Source organism: Vulpes vulpes, chromosome 12 (genome assembly GCF_048418805.1).
Source record: "Vulpes vulpes isolate BD-2025 chromosome 12, VulVul3, whole genome shotgun sequence".
Lineage (NCBI taxonomy): Eukaryota > Metazoa > Chordata > Mammalia > Carnivora > Canidae > Vulpes > Vulpes vulpes.
In genome coordinates this window covers 29324991-29344078 of record NC_132791.1, presented here as the reverse complement: position 1 = coordinate 29344078, position 19088 = coordinate 29324991, and the positions used below count along the sequence as shown (strand labels likewise).

Genomic DNA, 19088 nt, shown 5'->3' with positions numbered 1-19088 from the left:
CTTCTCTTTGGCTTTCAAAAAAGAGGAGGTCTTGTCTCTTAAAAATTTGACCTTGTTCATACTGTGGACCTAGTTTCAGATATCATCATTAGCTTTTATTTTTGTTAACTTAGAAAATTATTTAGATCTCAGATCCTTAGTTTCTTCATCTGTAAAACAGAGGTGATAACTATATGATTACAGTTGCCTTGACTATTAGAGATAGTGTATAGAGAACACAGAATACAGTGCCTGACACAGAACAAATGATCAATAAAGAACAGCTTCAAATGCCATTTTCTCCCTCCTCTACACTATGAACAACCCTAGCTTTTTTAGTTATCTCATAAAGTTACCACAGCCTTCATTTTTTCTTCATAAACAGTAGAACAGTGGTGAATACACAATAACTATTCTGCTTATGTGTATTAATTTCCTAGTACTGCTATAATAAGATAACACTAACTGTGTGGCTTAAAACAACAAATTTTCTAGAGCCTAGAAGTCTAAAATCAGGGTGTCAGCAGAGCCATGCTTCTGCTAAGACTTTTAGACTCCTTCCTGGCCTCTTTCCAGCTTCTGGTGGTGCCTGTCGGTCCTGGGTATTCGTTCCTTTATTTTAGGTGCATCACCCCATTTTCTCCCTGTGTCATTGAATGACACTCTCCTTCTGTGTCTCTGTCTGCATGTCTTCTAAAGACATCAGTCATACTGGATTAAGGTCTACCCTAATGACCTCGTCTTAACATGACTAAATCAGCAAAGACCCTATTTCTAAGTTATATAATATTCACAGGTACTGGAGATTACCAGGACTTCAACGTATCTTTTTGGGTGACACAATTCAACCAATAACATTGTAGTAGAGTATGTATATGACTCTTTCTCTCTTTCTCTCTCTATATATACACACACACACATATATGTGTGTGTATTTCATATATATATAAGAATATATTCCCTCTAGAGATCAGTTATTTGGACTTTAATATTGTGATTAAAGTTGTACATACATTGTGACGTTTTCTTTATTATCTTCCCACTGGTAGAGTTGCCTTATCCTTGTTCAGGTCTTATATTTAGAAGATAAGATAAACTCCCATTTTCTCGTGAATCTTAGACTGAAAATAACTTATGAAGGAAAAGGGGTTTATTTTTATTCTTCTAATTTACAAATGTGCTTTGGAGCATTATTGAGTACTGTAGATATTGATACCTCTATTTAAGGATGCTGATGGTTTAAATTTGTCCTTATTCTTATAAACTGAAACCTAGTTGAGAATAGGTTTTGATAAAATCCTAATTAAATTTTTATGCTTTTTGTGCCCTTCAGGAAATAGCACACTCCCAAGTAAAACAGGAGGCTGTATTGCTGCATGAGAAACTTTATGAGTTGGAGTCCCATCGAGACCAAATGATTGCTGAAGACAAAAGCATGGGATCTCCAATGGAAGAGAGAGAGAGATTACTTAAGCAGGTAGAAAAAAACAAAAAACAAAAATACTTATTTTACTATATCAAGATATGGTAAATGTATTGATTTATTTGATTTAAGGCATATGAATTGAACAGAAATCCAGTACATTTATTGTCTTAAAAAAAAACAGCGAAAAGTGAGTTTCATCTAAATTAAGATGAACTATTTGACAAAGAAAATCTAGGTGAAAGTCATTTCTCGTATAAACTGTTTCTTGATTTAAGTCATAATTTTATATGGTCTTTGTGCACATTTTGGCCATTTTTTTTTTTCATGTTTTGGATCCATGAAAGGACACTGAAAGCCCTCTTTATTGGTCACTTATTTTTTTTTTAGACTATTTATTTATTTATTCATGAGAGATATATAAAGAAAGGCAGAGACATAGGCAGAGACATAGACAGAGGGAAAAGCAGTCTCCCTGATGTGAGACTCAATCCCAGGACCCTGGGATCACGTCCTGAGCCAAAGGCAGATGCTCAACCACTGAGCTACCTAGGCATCCCTGTTGGGAGATTTTTGGTTACTGTTTCAGTTTCTTTGCTGGTTGTGGATATGTTCAGGTTTTCTATTTCTTCCTGTTTCAATTTTGGCCACCCAGGTGCCCCCAGTTTGATGATCTTATTGAAGATCTGTTCCATTATGTGTTTGGGGCTTCATATTTAAAAAATGAAGTATTCCAAGGTTAATAAGTTTTTGTGGTTATTATCATCCATGTCTCCATGAAAGTGAATGGAACTAAAATGTCCTGTGAAGTCACGGTATGTCACCTGATTGTGTCACGTGTATTCAGTACCTTTATTACTACCCAAGGTTAGCTTTAATTTAGCACTGTTATAATTAGCCTGTTTATAATGAGACCTCTTAACTAAAGGGCCCTTAGGATAAATGCATATATATATTTGGGAATAGCACCCATCAGGAACCTACAAATGAGACTCCTTTGTGGTCTTAGGTTGAACCCAAATGGTTTGGAAGAACCTTAGGGATCAGCTTGGGAGCTATTTAAGTATTAGAGTCATTCCAGAAAGGTATTATAATCTAGAATCTCTGAAGTTCCTTGGAAAGAGATCGTTGGAGGCAGGGGAGAGAAAGTGTGGTCTTGAGATAGGATTGCCAGATAAAATACAAAACAACTAGTTAAGTTTTAATTTCAGAAGTCAGTGAATAATTGTTTAGAGTAGTGTGTGTGTATATGTGTATGCATGGTGTATTAGGGCATGGTATATACATGCCCTAAGAGTTGCTCATTGTTTATCTGAAATTCAGTTGTAATGGCAATTACTAAACCTGGCACCCTCTGCCTTATGTGTGTGGGTTGGGGTGAGGGGTAACAGTCTTAGAAATCTTGGAAATTCTGGATATTTATGTAAACCGATCTAGGCCTGAAGATATGTTAATAACCTCATGGTGCCATGTGGATAGGTATAGCTGTATAAGTCATCACCCTTCCTTTGAGAAAAAAGGAAAAAAAAATCAGTGAATGGTTCCTTAATGATATGTTTTTTAACTTGAAAGGTTGAGTTTTAAGAACTAGGTTTCAAGAAAGAGACTACATTTGACATTTTGATACAGCATACCTTAGAAGGAAATTGTGTTTAGGGTACCCTAACAATGAGTAATTCTTTAAGTACTATTTTCTTTTTATGCCTTTATAGGTTAAAGAAGATAATCAGGAAATAGCCAGCATGGAGCGACAGTAAGTACATTTATAATAGGACATATTACATCCATTTCACTTCTTTTAAATTACATTCTAAATATACAATAGGTACATATTGTTGTAGTTATTTTCTTCCTATGGCATATTATTGATTCAGCTTTCAATCTTATTTATAGCTTTAAATATTTCTTTTAATGTTTAGTTTTTGGGGGTTTTTTGTTTTTTGTTTTAAGGTTTTATTCATTCATGAGAGAGGCAGAGGGAGAAGCAGGCTCCCTGTGGGACTCTGGGATCACGCCCTGAGCTGAAGGCAGATGCTCAAACACTAAGCCATTCCAGGCATCCCTTTTTAATGTTAAGAGCCATTTCATAGTATTGTTATTATTATTATCATTATTATTTTTGAGAGAGAGCTTCTGCTGAGTGAGAGGGAGGGCATAGGGTGACAGAGAATCTTAAGCAGGCTCTATATCCAGTGCAGAGGCCCATGTGGAGCTTGATCTCATGACCCTGAAATTATGACCCGAGCTGAAATCAAAGAGCCAGAAGTTTAACTGACTAAGCCATCCACGTGCTCTTATTTTTTAAAAATACCTTTATTAAGATATAATACATACCATACAATTCGTATATTTAAAGTGTACAACTCAGAATTGTTTTTAGTGTATTCAGAGTTGTGCAACTATCATCTTAGTAACTTTTAGAACATTTTAATCTCCCCAGTAAAACCCAGTATCCCTTTCCTCGCCCCCCTCATCCACCACTCCTAGCTCTAGGTAACCACTCTACTCTATGTCCTTGTAAATTGGCCTATCCTGGACATTTTATATAGAATCATACAATATGTGGTCTTTTGTGGCTGGATTCTTTCACTCAGCATAATATTTTCAAGGTTCATATGTGTTGTAGTATGCATCAGTATTTAATTTCCCTTTTTTTGCCAAATAATAATCCATTGTGTAGTTATGCCACAATTAGGTATTTATCAATTGATGGCATTTGGATTGTTTCCATTTTGCCTATGATGGATAATGGTGGTATGAACATTGATGTGTGAGTTTTATGTGAACATATGCTTTTACTTCTCTTAGGTATATACCAAGGAGTAAAATTGCTGATTCTATATATAACTCTTTGAGGACCTGGCAGACTATTTTCCAAGCACCTGCACTCATTTTACATTTGCACCAGCCTTGTATGATATTCCAGTTTCTCCATATCCTCACCAATACTTATTACCTGTCTTTTTATTTTTTTTATTTTTTAAAGATTTTTTTATTTATTCATGAGAGACACAGAGAGAGAGAGAGAGAGAGAGAGAGAGAATGAGAGGGGCAGAGACACAGGCAGTGAGAGAAGCAGGCTCCATGCAGGGAGCCCAACATGGGACTTGATCCCGGGTCTCCAGGATCACGCCCTCGGTTGAAGGCAGGCTCTAAACTGCCGAGCCACCCAGGGATACCCTGTCTTTTTAGATTAGAGTCATCCTAATGGGTGTGAAGTGATATATTATGGTTTGGATTTGCATTTCCCTAGTGACTGGTGTTGAGCCTTTTTTCCTATGCTTATTGACCATATCTATATTTTCTTTAGAGAAATGACTATTCATATCCTTTGCCCATTTTTTAAAAACTATTTAAAAAAATTTTTTATTTAAAAAATTGTTTTCTTTAAATTCAATTTAATTAACATATAGCATATTATTAGTTTCAGAGATAGAATTTAGTGATTCATCAGTGGCATATACCCAGTGCTCATTACATCAAGTGTCCTCTTTAATGCCTATCACCGAGTTATCCCACCCCACAACCCACCTCCCCTCTAGCAACTCTCAGTTTGTTTCCTATAGTTAAGAGTCTCTTACAGTTTGTTTCCCTCTCTGTTTTCATCTTATTTTTCCTTCCCTTCCCCTGTTTTGTTTCTTAAATTTACATTTAATGGAAATTGTATGCTGTTTTTCTCTCTGACATATTTCACTTTGTATAATACCCTCTAGTTCCATCTATGTCATTGCAAATGGCAAGATTCCATTCTTTTTGATGGGCTAGTAATATTCGTGTGTGTGTGTGTGTGTGTGTGTGTGTGTGTGTGTGTGTTCCCATCCATGTCCAGTCATCTGTCAGTGGACATCTGGGCTCTTTCCATAGTTTCACTTTTATGGGCATTGCTCCTATAAACATTGTGGTGCAGGTGTCCCTTCAGATCACTATGTTTGTATCCTTTGGGTAAATACCTAGTACTTCAATTGTTGGGTCGTAGGGTAGTTCTATTTTTAACTTTTTGAGGAACCTCCATACTGTTTTCCAGAGTGGCTATACCAGTTTGCATTCCCACCAGCAGCGTAAGAGGGTTCCCCTTTCTTTACATCCTCGCCAACATCTGTTGATTCCTGAGCTGTTAATTTTAGCCATTCTGACAGATGTGAGGTGATATGTGATTTTGATATGTATTTTCCTGATGATGAGTGATGTTGAGCATATTTTCATGTGTCTTTTGGCCATTTGTATGTCTTCTTCGGAGAAATGACTGTTCATGTTTTCTACCCATTTCTTGACTGGATTTTTTTTTTTGTTTTCTGGGTGTTTGAGTTTGATAAGTTCTTTATAGATTTTGGGTACTAGCCTTTTATCTGATAAGACATTTGCAAGTGTCTTCTCCCATTCTGTGGGTTGTCTTTTAGTTTTGTCAACTCTTTCTTTTGCTGGGTAAAAGCTTTTGGTCTTGATGAAGTCACAGTAGTTCATTTTTGCTTTTGTTTCCCTTGCCTTTGGAGACATGTCTAGCAAGAATTTGCTACAGCATAGGCCGCAGAGCTTGCTACTTCTGTTCTCCTCTAAGATTTTGATGGGTTCCTTTCTCACATTTAGGTCTTTGATCCATTTTGAATTTATTTTTGTATATGGTATAAGAAAGTGGTCAGTTTCATTCTTCTGCATGTGGCTGTCCAATTTTCCCAATACCATATAATGAAGAGACTGTCGTTTTTTTCTATTGGATAGTCTATCCTGCTTTATGGAAGATTAGTCGACCATAGAGTTGAGGGTCTATTTCTGGGTTCTGTGTTCTGTTCTACTGATCTTGTGTCTGTTTTTGTGCCAGTACTTTCTTAATGATTACAACTTTGTAACCAGCTTGAAGTCCAGAATTCTGATGCCTCCAGCTTTGGTTTTCTTTTTCAACATTTCTGTGGCTATTCAGGGTCTTTTCTGGTTCCATATAAATTTTAGGATTGTTCCAGCTCTGTGAAAAATGCTGGTGGTATTTTGATAGGGATTGCAATGAATATATTGATTGCTCTGGGAAGCTATACATTTTAACAATATTTGTTGTTCCAATGCATGAGCATGAAATGGTTTTCAATTTCTTTGTGTCTTAATTTCTTTCATAAGTGTTTTATAGTTTTTAGAGTATAGATCCTTTACGTCTTTGGTCAGATTTATTCCTAGGTATCTTATGGTTTTTGATGCAAATGTAAATGGGATCAATTCCTTGATTTCTCTTTCTTCTGGCTCATTGTTAGGGTATAGAAATGCAACTGACTTCTGTGCATTGATTTTATATCCTACAACTTTGCTGAATTCCTGTATCAGTTCTAGCAGTTTTTAGTTGGAGTCTTTTAGGTTTTGTACATAGAGTATCATGTCATCTGTGAAGAGTGAAAGTTTGACTTCTTTTTTTGCTTCAGATCCTTGATTTATTTATTTTTTGCTGTCTGATTGCTGAGGCTAAGGCTTCAGTAGTACTGTGTTGAACAGCAAAGGTGAGAGCGGACATCCCTGTCATGTTTGTGACCTTAGAGGTAAAGCTCTCAGTTTTCCCCCATTGAGGATGATATTTGTGGGTTTTTCATACATGACTTTTATGATATTGAGATATGTTCCCTTTATCCTTACACTGCAGAGAGCTTTTATTAAGAAATAATGCTCTGTTCTGTCAAATGCTTTTTTCTGCATCTATTGAGAGAATCGTATGGTTTTGTTTTTCCTTTTATTAATGTGGTGTATCACATGAGTTGATTAGAGAATGTTGTGAACTGCCCATGCAGCCGAGGAATAAATTCTACTTGGTCATGATAAATAACCCTTTTAATGTACTGTTGGCTCCTATTAGCTAGTATCTTGGTGAGAATTTTTGCATCCATGTTCATTAGGGATGTTGGTCTGTAATTCTCAGTTTTGGTGGGATCTTTGGTTTTGGGATCAAGGTAATGCTGGACTCATAGAATGAGTTTGGAAGTTTTCCTTCTATTTCTATTCTTTGAAACAGCTTCAAAAAATAAGCATTAATTCTTCTTAAAATGTTTGGTAGAATTCTGCTGGAAGGCCATCCAGCCCTTGACTCTTGTTGGGAGATTTTTTTTTTTTTAAGATTTTATTTATTCATTCATGAGAGACAGAGAGACAGAGACACAGGCAGCAGGAGAAACAGGCTCCCTGCGGGGAGCCTAATTCAGGACTCCCATCTCAGGACTCTGGGATCATGACCTGAGCCAAAGGCAAATGCTCAACCACTGAGTCACCTAGGCGTCCCTGTTGGGAGATTTTTGATTACTGCTTCAGTTTCTTTGCTGGTTATGGATATGTTCAGGTTTTCTATTTCTTCCTGTTTCAGTTTTGGTAGTTTATATGCTTCTTGGAATGCATTTATTTCTTCCAGATTGCCTAACTTGTAGGCATATAATTGCTCATCCTATGCTCTTATAATTGTTTGTATTTCTTTGATGTTGGTTGTGATCTCTCCTCTTTCATTTAGGATTTTGTTTATTTGGGTCTTTTCATTTTGATAAGTCTGGTTAGTAAAGGTTTATTGACCTTAGTAATTCTTTCAAAGTACCAGCACCTAGTTTCATTGATCTATTTTACTGTTTTTTTTTTATTTCTATATCATTGATTTCTAATCTTTATTATTTCTCTTCTGATAGTTTTAGGCTTTATTTGCTATTCTTTTTCCAGCTCCTTTAGGTCTAAGGTTAGGTAGTGTATTTGAGATTTTTTTGTGTCTCTTGAGAGAAGCCTGTATTGCTAAATACTTCCTTCTTAGGACCACCTTTGTTGTGTCCCAAAGGTTTTGAACTGTCATGTTTTCATTTTTATTTGTTTCCATGTATTTTAAAAATCCTTTCATTTCCTGATTGGCCCATTCATTCTTTAGTAGGATGCTCTTTAACCTCCATGTATTTATTTGTGTTCCTTCCAAATTTTCTCATGTGGTTGAGTTCAAGTGTTAAAGCATTGTGGTCTGAAAATACAATGGTATAATCTCAGTCTTTTGGTACCAGTTGAGACCTGATTTGTGACCCAGTATGTTATCTGTTCTGGAGAATGTCCCATGAGCACTCAAGAAGAATGTACATTCTGTTGCTTTAGGATGAAATGCTCTGAATATATCTGTGAAGTCTGTCTGGTCCAGTGTGTCATTCAAAGCCCTTATTTCCTTGTTGATCTTCTCTTAGATTATCTGTCCATTGGTGTGAGTGGTATGTTAAAGTCCCCTATTATTATTGTATTATTATCAGTGTGTTTCTCTAATTTTGTTACTAATTGGCTTGTTTAGTTGGCTGCTCCCAGCTTTGGGGCATAGATATTTACAATTGTTAGATCTTCTTGTTAGATAGACCCTTTTATTATGATATAGTGTTCTTCATCTCTTATTATTACAGTCTTTGGTTTAAATCAAATTTGTTTGGTATAAGGATTGCTATTCCAACTTTCTTTTGATGTCCGTTAGCATGGTAAATGGTTCTCCACCCCCTCACTTTCAGTCTGGAGGTGTCTTTGGGTCTAAAATGAGGCTCTGGTAGATAGCATATCGATCATTCTTATTTTTTTTTATCCAATCTGATACACTGTGCCTTTTGATTGGAGCATTTAGTCTATTTACATTTAGAGTAATTATTGAAAGATATAAATTTAGTAACATTGTATTACCTGTAAAGTCACTGTCTCAGAAGGCTGTCTTGATTCTTTTCTGGCCATTGTTACTTTTGGGCTCTCTCTTTGCTCAGAGGATCCACTTTAATATTTTTTGCAGGGGTGGTTTAGTGCTCACAAATTCCTTTAGCTTTTTTTTTTTTGTCCTAGAAACTTTTTATCTCTCCTTCTATTCTGAATGACAGCCTTGCTGGGTAAAATTTTCTTGGCTGCATATTTTTCCCATTTAACATATTGAATATATCATGCTAGTTCTTTCTGGACTGCCATGTCTAAGTTTACAGATCTGCTGCCAGCCTTATGTTTCTAACCCTTGTAGATTAAGAACCTCTTGTCCCAAGCTGCTTTTAGGATTTTCTCTTTATCTTTGAAATTTGCAAGTTTCACTCTTATATGTCAAGATTTTGACCTGTTTGGGTTTTTTTTGTAAGATTTTATTTATTTATTTGAGAGAGAGAGAGATTGAGAACATGAACAGGGCAGAGGAGTGGAGGAAGAGGGAGACTCACTACTGAGCAGGGAGCCTGAGTGGGACTTGATCCCAGGACTTTGGGATCATGACCTGAGCCCAAGGCAGACTTTTAACCAATTGAGCCGATCAGGTGCACCAGTATTGACCTATTTTTATTGATTTCAAGGAGGGCTCTCTATATATCATGGACTTGAATACCTATTTTCTGTTCTCTATGATCAGTAAACTTTGTGCTAGCCAGTCATTCCTGCTCTTCTTCTTGAGGAGGGGCCTGTTGTGCTGATTCTCCAATGTCCTTAGACTGGTAGAAATGTGCCACTGCTGCCAAGAGGGTCAGGCTCAGTGTAAAAAAACTCAAGATTGCACTATGTGGTGCTGTTTTGCTCCCTAAAGACTAATGGGGGCAGGGTGGGGGAGATGACAGCACTGCAATCTCTAATCCTGAAGCTGAAGTTTGCCCCCTTCACTCTTCAGAGAGCCCTCACTGAAAGGCAGTCATTCACTCTTGTCTTTCTGATTTCGGTCTGAACTGTGTGTTCAGCCAGTCTATACCTGAATGCTTTTATCTCAGGCACATGACCCAGTTTTGAGTCTCCAAACTTTTCTAACTCCTGTGGCATGGATCCACAGGGGAGGATTCCTCCCAGGAATGTGCCATTCCTCCCAGGGGAGGGAGGGGGTTCTAGCCGTGCTTCTTTCTATTGCTGGGTCCCTGTCCAGAGAGCAGTTGTGAGACTATGCAGCGGTTCTGTTTATGGCAACACTGAGCTGAAAGCTGGCACCTAGACTCATTGTTTTCGGCCAGTTTCCCCTTTCTGATGCCTGGGAACTCTGTTGTACTCAGGCACTCTCGTTCTTTTGGTGACCCCAGGGATCCTGAGACTTGCTGTCCCACCTGAGATTTTTGCCCCATTTTGTCACCTGACTGCCCCCACCGTAGCTGACTTCCCCCACCATAGCTGACTTCTCTAAGTTCCAATTTTCTGCTCCATTGCTTTAATACTTTGCAGTAGCCTCCTTAAGAAGGCTCCCTCCCCTCACAATATCCTCCAATATATATCGCCCCAGATTCACACCTCCTACCTTCCAAAAAGTAGTGCTTTTCTATTGCTAAAATGGCAACATTTCTTTTCTCACATCTCTGATTGATTTCTCAGATGTTCAGATTGATTTGATAACTACGTAGCTGAATTCCAGGAACCAAACGAACTTAGGGCCCCTTACTCCTCTGCCATGTTAACTCTTCCCAATTTATATATTTATTTGGGAGAGAGAGATTGAGAAAGGAAGAGAGAAAGCAAGTGTGTGCATGTGAGCGGAGGCAGGAGCAGAGCCAGAGAAAGAATCTCAGGCAGCCTCCATGCTGAGCAGCTGGGAGCCAATATGGGGCTCAGTCTCACCACCCTGGGATCATGACCTGAGCTGAAAGCAAGAGTCAGACATTTAACTGACTGAGCCACCCAGGCACCCCTCCTTTGCCCATTTTTTTTTTAAGATTTTATTTATTTTTTTATTTTTTTATTTTTTTATTTTTTTATTTTTTTTTTTGAGACACAGAAAGATAGAGAGGCAGAGACACAGGCAGACGGAGAAGCAGGCTCCATGCGGGGAGCCTGATGTGGGACTTGATCCTGGGTCTCCAGGATCACACCCTGGGCTGAAGGTGGCATTAAACCTGTGAGCCACCCAAGGCTGCCCACTTTGCCCATTTTTTAATTGGGCTATTTATCTCTTACTATTGTAAGAAATATTTTTATGTTTCAGAGACATGTCTCTTAACAGATAAATGATTTCCAAAGTTTCTCTCCTGTGGGTTGTCTTTTCATTTTCTTAGTGGTGTTTTTTGAAGCACAAAAGTTTTAAATTTTGATAGTTTATTTTCTCTTTTGTTGATTATGGTTTTGAAACCAGTGCCTAATCCAAAGTTGGGAAGATTTATGCCTATGATTTACCTTAGAATTTTATAGTTTTGCTCTTAAGTGTAGATCTATGATCCATTTTAAATAAACTTTTGTATATGGTGTGAGATAGGAGTCCAGTTTTATTCTTTTGTTTTTGCATATCTAATTGTCCCAGCAACGTTTGTAGAAATATTCTTTCAACAAACATTATTTAGTATTCTTTCCTCACTTAATTATTTTGACACCTTTGTCAAAAATCAGTTATATATAGGTAAAGGGTTTCATTTCTAGATTCTCAATTTTATTTCATTGCTATATATATATATATATATATATATATATATATATATATCTTCCTTATATATTATATATATATATATTTTATATATGTATATTCCAGTACCACACTATCTTAATTACTGTAGCTTTATAAGTACAAATGCTATTTGTTAAATTTTTTTTAAGATTTTATTTATTTGGGCAGCCCGGTTGCTCAGCGGTTTAGCGCCGCCTTCAGCCCAGGGCCTGCTCCTGGAGACCCAGGATCAAGTCCCATGTCAGGTTCCCTGCATGGAGCCTGTTTCTCCCTCTGCCTTGTCTCTGCCTGCCTCTCTCTCTCTCTCTCTCTCTCTCATGAATAAATAAAACCTTTATAAATAAATAAATAAATAAATAAATAAATAAATAAATAAATAAGAAAAAAGATTTTATTTATTTATTCATGAGAGACACAGAGAGAGAGAAAGAGAGAGACAGAGAGACAGGCAGAGGGAGAAACAGGCTCCATGCAGGAAGCCTGACACGGGACTCTATCGTGGGTCTCCACAATCACGCCCTAGGCTGAAGGTGGCACTAAACCGCTGAGCCACCTGGGCTGCCCTGTTTGTTAAAATTTTATACCTCAGTCAATGATAAATTTTCTCTTATTTTCTAATTTTTGAGACTAATTTGCCAGCTTAGTTCAATTTGTACAAACCAACAAAAAAGAATGTTGCTATAGATTTTTTACTTTAATATCACAAGTTAAGCTCAAAAGAGGCATGGGGGAAAGGTCTGCTTTTGAAATCAGGCAACCTAACATTTTCTGAATATATACTTTAAATTTTTATCCTAAGAAAAAGAATCTAGAAAAGAGTTTTCTCTCTAAATTTATTGTATTGTCTTCAGAATGGGGCATATTACACATAGATACTATTTTTGCAACTTAGAAAAGATTTCATAACATCATCATTTAATGTTTTTACTGAAAAAAAAGTTTTTACTGAGAATATATAAATTATCTGTCATAAATGTATTAAATAATTTTTTCAACAGGTTAACAGATATAAAAGAAAAAATAAATCAATTTAGTGAAGAAATTAGACAACTAGACATGGATTTAGAAGAACACCAAGGTAACTTTTCTGGTATTTTTATAATGTATAGTAACAGATACATAGCAGTATTGATTTAGTATTAACTTGGGCCTCAGGGACTATTTAACTGGGATTTATTATTTAATTCTTACTGATATCCCGGGCTTTAATTACAAAAATGCATAACTGTACTATAATAGTAAATACTATAATTAATGTTAAAGTATTTAAGCTGACTAAAAACTTGAAATGACTTAAAATGGTTTAATGATAAGAATTTATTTTTGTTTGTAAAGCAGTTTTTTAAAAACTGATGTAAAAAGGTCGAAAGTTATTATGATTTTCTAATTTATGTCTCCTTAATACCTCCCAACTATCGATCAGCTGGGGTAAGAATTGAGAGAGGATCAAGTCACAAACAGAAAGAATTAATTATGTAGGGGTCCAGTAATGAGGTAGCAATTACTGATTATTCTGATTCTTTCCCAACTTTCCTCACTTGTGGGATTTGAAGAGCCAAAGGGACTAGAACACTTATATGGGAACCTGAGGTGTGAAATGGAAATGTTTGTGGTGGTGATTTGAGAGCTATAGTGTATGTGTGGTTGGAGGGTGAGATGGGGCATTATCGTTTGCTTACTAGTTTCTTTCTAATGAAGAAGAGCGAGATGTGTTCCTCATGGCACTGTAATCACAAATTAACTGAAAACCAGTATTTATGTGCTTTTGGATTAGTAAGAATTGACTGTATATTCTTAGGAGTTATGCATGGTATTGTAAACAGTATACATACATGTGTATATCTATTATGGCTAAAGAAACATTCATAGCAGGGAAGAGGGGTGGTCTATTCCTCAATTATTTTTTTATTCCAGTTTTTAAGGTAGTATATTAGTTTTATTTATATTTTTTTCTTGATGTATAACATTAGCTACTATTGATTAATTATTTAATTACTGGACTGAGCACTGTGTGTTCTTTGCAAGAACTTTTTTGAAGTCTTGTAAGCTCTTTTATACATGAAGCTCAGAGAAGTTACTCAATTTCCACAGCTAGTAAGAGATAAAGTCTCTATTTAGACCAAGTTCTCTTTGATCCCAGAGTTTTATTCTATTTCCAAGCCTAATGTTGGCTTTCTGATATGAAGTGCTACATTTGTGAAATAAAAATATTCTTATGAAATATTTATATAGTTTTATTTATATGTAGCTTGTAATGGCTTTAGGTAAGACATATTTAGGTATATTAGGCATATAAGGCAGGCAAACTTTAAGTCCTGTTTCTTAGGTAAATAAACTTACCTGAGCGTTCATTTTCTCATCTGCAAAATGAATATAATGATCCTTCCTCATTACAGTTTATGAATATTAAGTGATATATATATATATATATATATATATATGGCAGGGTAGGCTCAAAATGAATTTTTAAGACTAAGGTCATATTATTTCTTCATTAAATTATTTTATTAGTTTATATAGATCTAGTATTCTAGATTTTCTTTATTAATAGCTTAAATTATTCTGAGAAATCTGATCATGTTCTTTTTTTTTAATAAATTAATTTTTATTGGTGTTCAATTTACCAACATACAAAAAAACACCCAGTGCTCATCCCGTCAAGTGTCCCCCTCAGTGCCTGTCACCCATTCCCCCCCCACCCCCGCCCTCCTCCCCTTCCACCACCCCTAGTTCGGTTCCCAGAGTTAGGAGTCTTTATGTTCTGTCTCCCTTCCTGATATTTCCCACACATTTCTTCTCCCTTCCTTTATATTCCCTTTCACTATTATTTATATTCCCCAAATGAATGAGAACATACACTGTTTGTCCTTCTCCAATTGACTTACTGCATAATACCCTCCAGTTCCATCCACGTTGAAGCAAATGGTGGGTATTTGTCGTTTCTAATGGCTGAGTAATATTCCATTGTATACATAAACCACATCTTCTTTATCCATTCATCTTTCGATGGACACCGAGGCTCCTTCCACAGTTTGGCTGTTGTGGCCATTGCTGATAGAAACATCGGGGTGCAGGTGTCCCGGCGTTTCATTGCATCTGTATCTTTGGGGTAAATCCCCAACAGTGCAATTGCTGGGTCGTAGGGCAGGTCTATTTTTAACTCTTTGAGGAACCTCCACACAGTTTTCCAGAGTGGCTGCACCAGTTCACATTCCCACCAACAGTGTAAGAGGGTTCCCTTTTCTCCACATCCTCTCCAACATTGTTGTTTCCTGCCTTGTTAATTTTCCCCATTCTCACTGGTGTGAGGTGGTATCTCATTGTGGTTTTGATTTGTATTTCCCTGATGGCAAGTGATGCAGAGCATTTTCTCATGTGCATGTTGGCCATGTCCATGTCTTCCTCTGTGAGATTTCTCTTCATGTCTTTTGCCCATTTCATGATTGGATTGTTTGTTTCTTTGGTGTTGAGTTTAAGAAGTTCTTTATAGATTTTGGAAACTAGCCCTTTATCTGATACGTCATTTGCAAATATCTTCTCCCATTCTGTAGGTTGTCTTTTAGTTTTGTTGACTGTATCCTTTGCTGTGCAAAAGCTTCTTATCTTGATGAAGTCCCAATAGTTCATTTTTGCTTTTGTTTCTTTTGCCTTTGTGGATGTATCTTGCAAGAAGTTACTGTGGCCGAGTTCAAAGAGGGTGTTGCCTGTGTTCTCTTCTATGATTTTGATGGACTCTTGTCTCACATTTAGATCTCTCATCCATTTTGAGTTTATCTTTGTGTATGGTGAAAGAGAGTGGTCCAGTTTCATTCTTCTGCATGTGGATGTCCAATTTTCCCAGCACCATTTATTGAAGAGACTGTCTTTCTTCCAGTGGATAGTCTTTCCTCCTTTATCGAATATTAGTTGACCATAAAGTTCAGGGTCCACTTCTGGATTCTCTATTCTGTTCCATTGATCTATGTGTCTGTTTTTGTGCCAGTACCACACTGTCTTAATGACCACAGCTTTGTAGTACAACCTGAAATCTGGCATTGTGATGCCCCCAGCTATGGTTTTCTTTTTTAAAATTCCCCTGGCTATTCGGGGTCTTTTTTGATTCCACACAAATCTTAAAATAATTTGTTCTAACTTCTGAAGAAAGTCCATTTTGATAGGGATTGCATTAAATGTGTAAATTGCCCTGGGTAACATTGACATTTTCACAATATTAATTCTGCCAATCCATGAGCATGGAATATTTTTCCATCTCTTTGTGTCTTCCTCAATTTCTTTCAGAAGTGTTCTATAGTTTTTAGGGTATAGATCCTTTACCTCTTTGGTTAGGTTTATTCCTAGGTATCTTATGCTTTTGGGTGCAGTTGTAAATGGGATTGACTCCTTAATTTCTCTTTCTTCAGTCTCATGGTTAGTGTATAGAAATGCCACTGATTTCTGGGCATTGATTTTGTGTCCTGCCACGCTACCAAATTGCTGTATGCTTTCTAGCAATCTTGGGGTGGAGGCTTTTGGGTTTTCTATGTAGAGTATCATGTCATCTGCGAAGAGGGAGAGTTTGACTTCTTCTTTGCCAATTTGAATGCCTTTAATGTATTTTTGTTGCCTGATTGCTGAGGCGAGGACTTCCAGTACTATGTTGAACAGCAGTGGTGAGAGTGGACATCCCTGTCTTGTTCCTGATCTTAGGGGAAAGGCTCCCAGTGCTTACCCATTGAGAATGATAGTTGCTGTGGGCTTTTCGTAGATGGCTTTTAAGATGTCAAGGAAAGTTCCCTCTATCCCAACACTCTGAAGTGTTTTGATCAGGAATGGATGCTGTATTTTGTCAAATGCTTTCTCTGCATCTAATGAGAGGATCATACGGTTCTTGGTTTTTCTCTTGCTGATATGATGAATCACATTGATTGTTTTACGAGTGTTGAACCAGCCTTGTGTCCCGGGGATAAATCCTACTTGGTCATGGTGAATAATTTTCTTAATGTGTTGTTGGATCCTATTGGCTAGTATCTTGTTGAGAATTTTTGCATCCATGTTCATCAGGGATATATTGGTCTGTAATTCTCCTTTTTTGGTGGGGTCTTTGTCTGGTTTCGGAATTAAGGTGATGCTGGCCTCATAGAACGAATTTGGAAGTACTCCATCTCTTTCTATCTTTCCAAACAGCTTTAGTACAATAGGTATGGTTTCTTCTTTAAACGTTTGATAGAATTCCCCTGGGAAGCCATCTGGCCCTGGACTCTTGTGTATTTCCTCCCTGGTTATTGGCCTATTCAGGTTTTCTATTTCTTCCTGCTCCAGTTTTGGTAGTTTGTGGCTTTCCAGGAATGCATCCATTTCTTCTAGATTGCCTAATTTTTTGGCGTAGAGCTGTTCATACTATGTTTTTAAAATTGTTTGTATTTCCTTGGTGTTGGTAGTGATCTCTCCTTTCTCATTCATGATTTTATTAATTTGAGTCTTCTCTCTCTTCTTTTTAATAAGGTTGGCTAATGGTTTATCTATCTTATTGATTCTTTCAAAGAACCAACTCCTGCTCGAATTTTAATTAACTCTCTTCTTCTGCTGGGGGTGGGGTCTATTTGCTGCTTTTTCTCTAGCTCCTTTATGTGTAAGGTGAGCTTTTGTACTTGAGTTCTTTCCAGTTTTTGAATGGATGCTTGTATTGTGATGTATTTCCCCCTCAGGACTGCTTTTGCTGCATCCCAAAGATTTTGAACGGTTGTATCTTCATTTTCATTAGTTTCCGTGCATCTTTTTAATTCTTCCTTAATTTCCTGGTTGACTGTTTCATCTTTTAGCAGGATGGTCCTTAACCTCCACGTGTTTGTGGTCCTTCCAAACTTCTTGTTGTGATTAAGTTCTAATTTCAAGGCTTTATGGTCTGAGAATATACAGGGGACTATCCTGATTTTTTGGTATCGGTTCAGACCCGAGTTGTGACCCAGTATGTGGTCTATTCTGGAGAAAGTTCCATGTGCACTTGAGAAGAATGTGTATTCAGTTGAGTTTGGATGTAAAGTTCTGTAGATATCTGTGAAATCCATCTGGTCCAGTGTATCATTTAAAGCTCTCGTTTCTTTGGAGATGTTGTGCTTAGAAGACCTATCGAGGGTAGAAAGAGCTAGATTGAAGTCACCAAGTATAAGTGTATTATTATCAAAGTATTTCTTGAGTTTGGTTATTAATTGGTATAAATATTTGGCAGCTCCCACATTCGGGGCATATATATTGAGGATTGTTAAGTCCTCTTGTTGGATAGATCCTTTGAGTATGAGATAGTGTCCCTCTTCATCTCTGACTATAGTCTTTGGGGTAAATTTTAGTTTATCTGATATGAGGATGGCTACCCCTGCTTTCTTTTGAGGACCATTTGAATGGTAAATGGTTCTCCAACCTATTTTCAGGTTGTAGGTGTCCTTCTGTCTATAATGAGTCTCTTGTAGACAGCAAATAGATGGGTCCTGCTTTTTTATCCAGTCTGAAACCCTGTGCCTTTTGATGGGGTCATTAAGCCCGTTCACGTTCAGAGTTACTATTGACAGATATGAGTTTAGTGTCATCATGGTATCTATTCAGTCCTTGTTTTTGTGGATTGTTCCATTGAACTTCTTCTTAAAGGGGAATTTTAAGAGTCCCCCTTAAAATTTCTTGCAGAGCTGGTTTGGAGGTCACATATTCTTTCAGTTCCTGTCTGTCTTGGAAGCTCTTTATCTCTCCTTCCATTTTGAATGAGAGCCTTGCTGGATAAAGTATTCTTGGTTGCATGTTCTTCTCATTTAGGACCCTGAATATATCCTGCCAGCCCTTTCTGGCCTGCCAGGTCTCTGTGGAGAGGTCTGCTGTTACCCTAATATTCCGCCCCATAAAAGTCAGGGACTACTTTTCTCTTGCTGCTTTAAGGATCTTCTCCTTGTCTTTGGAATTTGCAAGCTTCACTATTAAATGTCTAGGTGTTGAACGGTTTTTGTTGATTTTAGGGGGGGGGATCTCTCTATTTCCTGGATCTGAATGCCTGTTTCCCTTCCCAGATTTAGAAAGTTTTCAGCTATGATTTGTTCAAATACATATTCTGGCCCTCCTGCCCTTTCGGTGCCCTCGGGAATCCCAATTAAACGTAGGTTTTTCTTCCTCAAGCTGTCGTTTATTTCCCTTAATCTGTCTTCATGGTCTTTTAATTGTCTGTCTCTTTTTTCCTCAGTTTCCCTCTTTGCCATCAACTTGTCTTCTATGTCATTCGTTCTTCCACCTCGTTAAGCCTCGTCTTTAGGACTTCTAGCTTGGATTGCATCTCATTTAATTGATTTTTAATTTCTGCCTGATTGGATCTAAATTCTGCAGTCATGAAGTCTC

General features: G+C 37.1%; 1 protein-coding gene across 4 annotated transcripts in view; it reads left to right on the top strand.

Annotated features, from left to right (window-relative positions):
• Positions 1 to 19088, top strand: part of IFT74 (intraflagellar transport 74) — an 87789-nt gene that overhangs the window by 34201 nt on the left and 34500 nt on the right. For all 4 annotated transcript variants that reach the window (XR_011995512.1, XR_011995511.1, XM_026009004.2 and 1 more), the window contains exons 11-13: positions 1313 to 1456; positions 3115 to 3155; positions 12737 to 12816. Coding sequence is in view for 2 of the 4 variants with exons in the window: in XM_026009004.2 (XP_025864789.1) it covers positions 1313 to 1456; positions 3115 to 3155; positions 12737 to 12816 (265 nt within the window). In the remaining 2 variants the exon portion in view is untranslated. The remainder of the gene's footprint in view (positions 1 to 1312; positions 1457 to 3114; positions 3156 to 12736; positions 12817 to 19088) is intronic.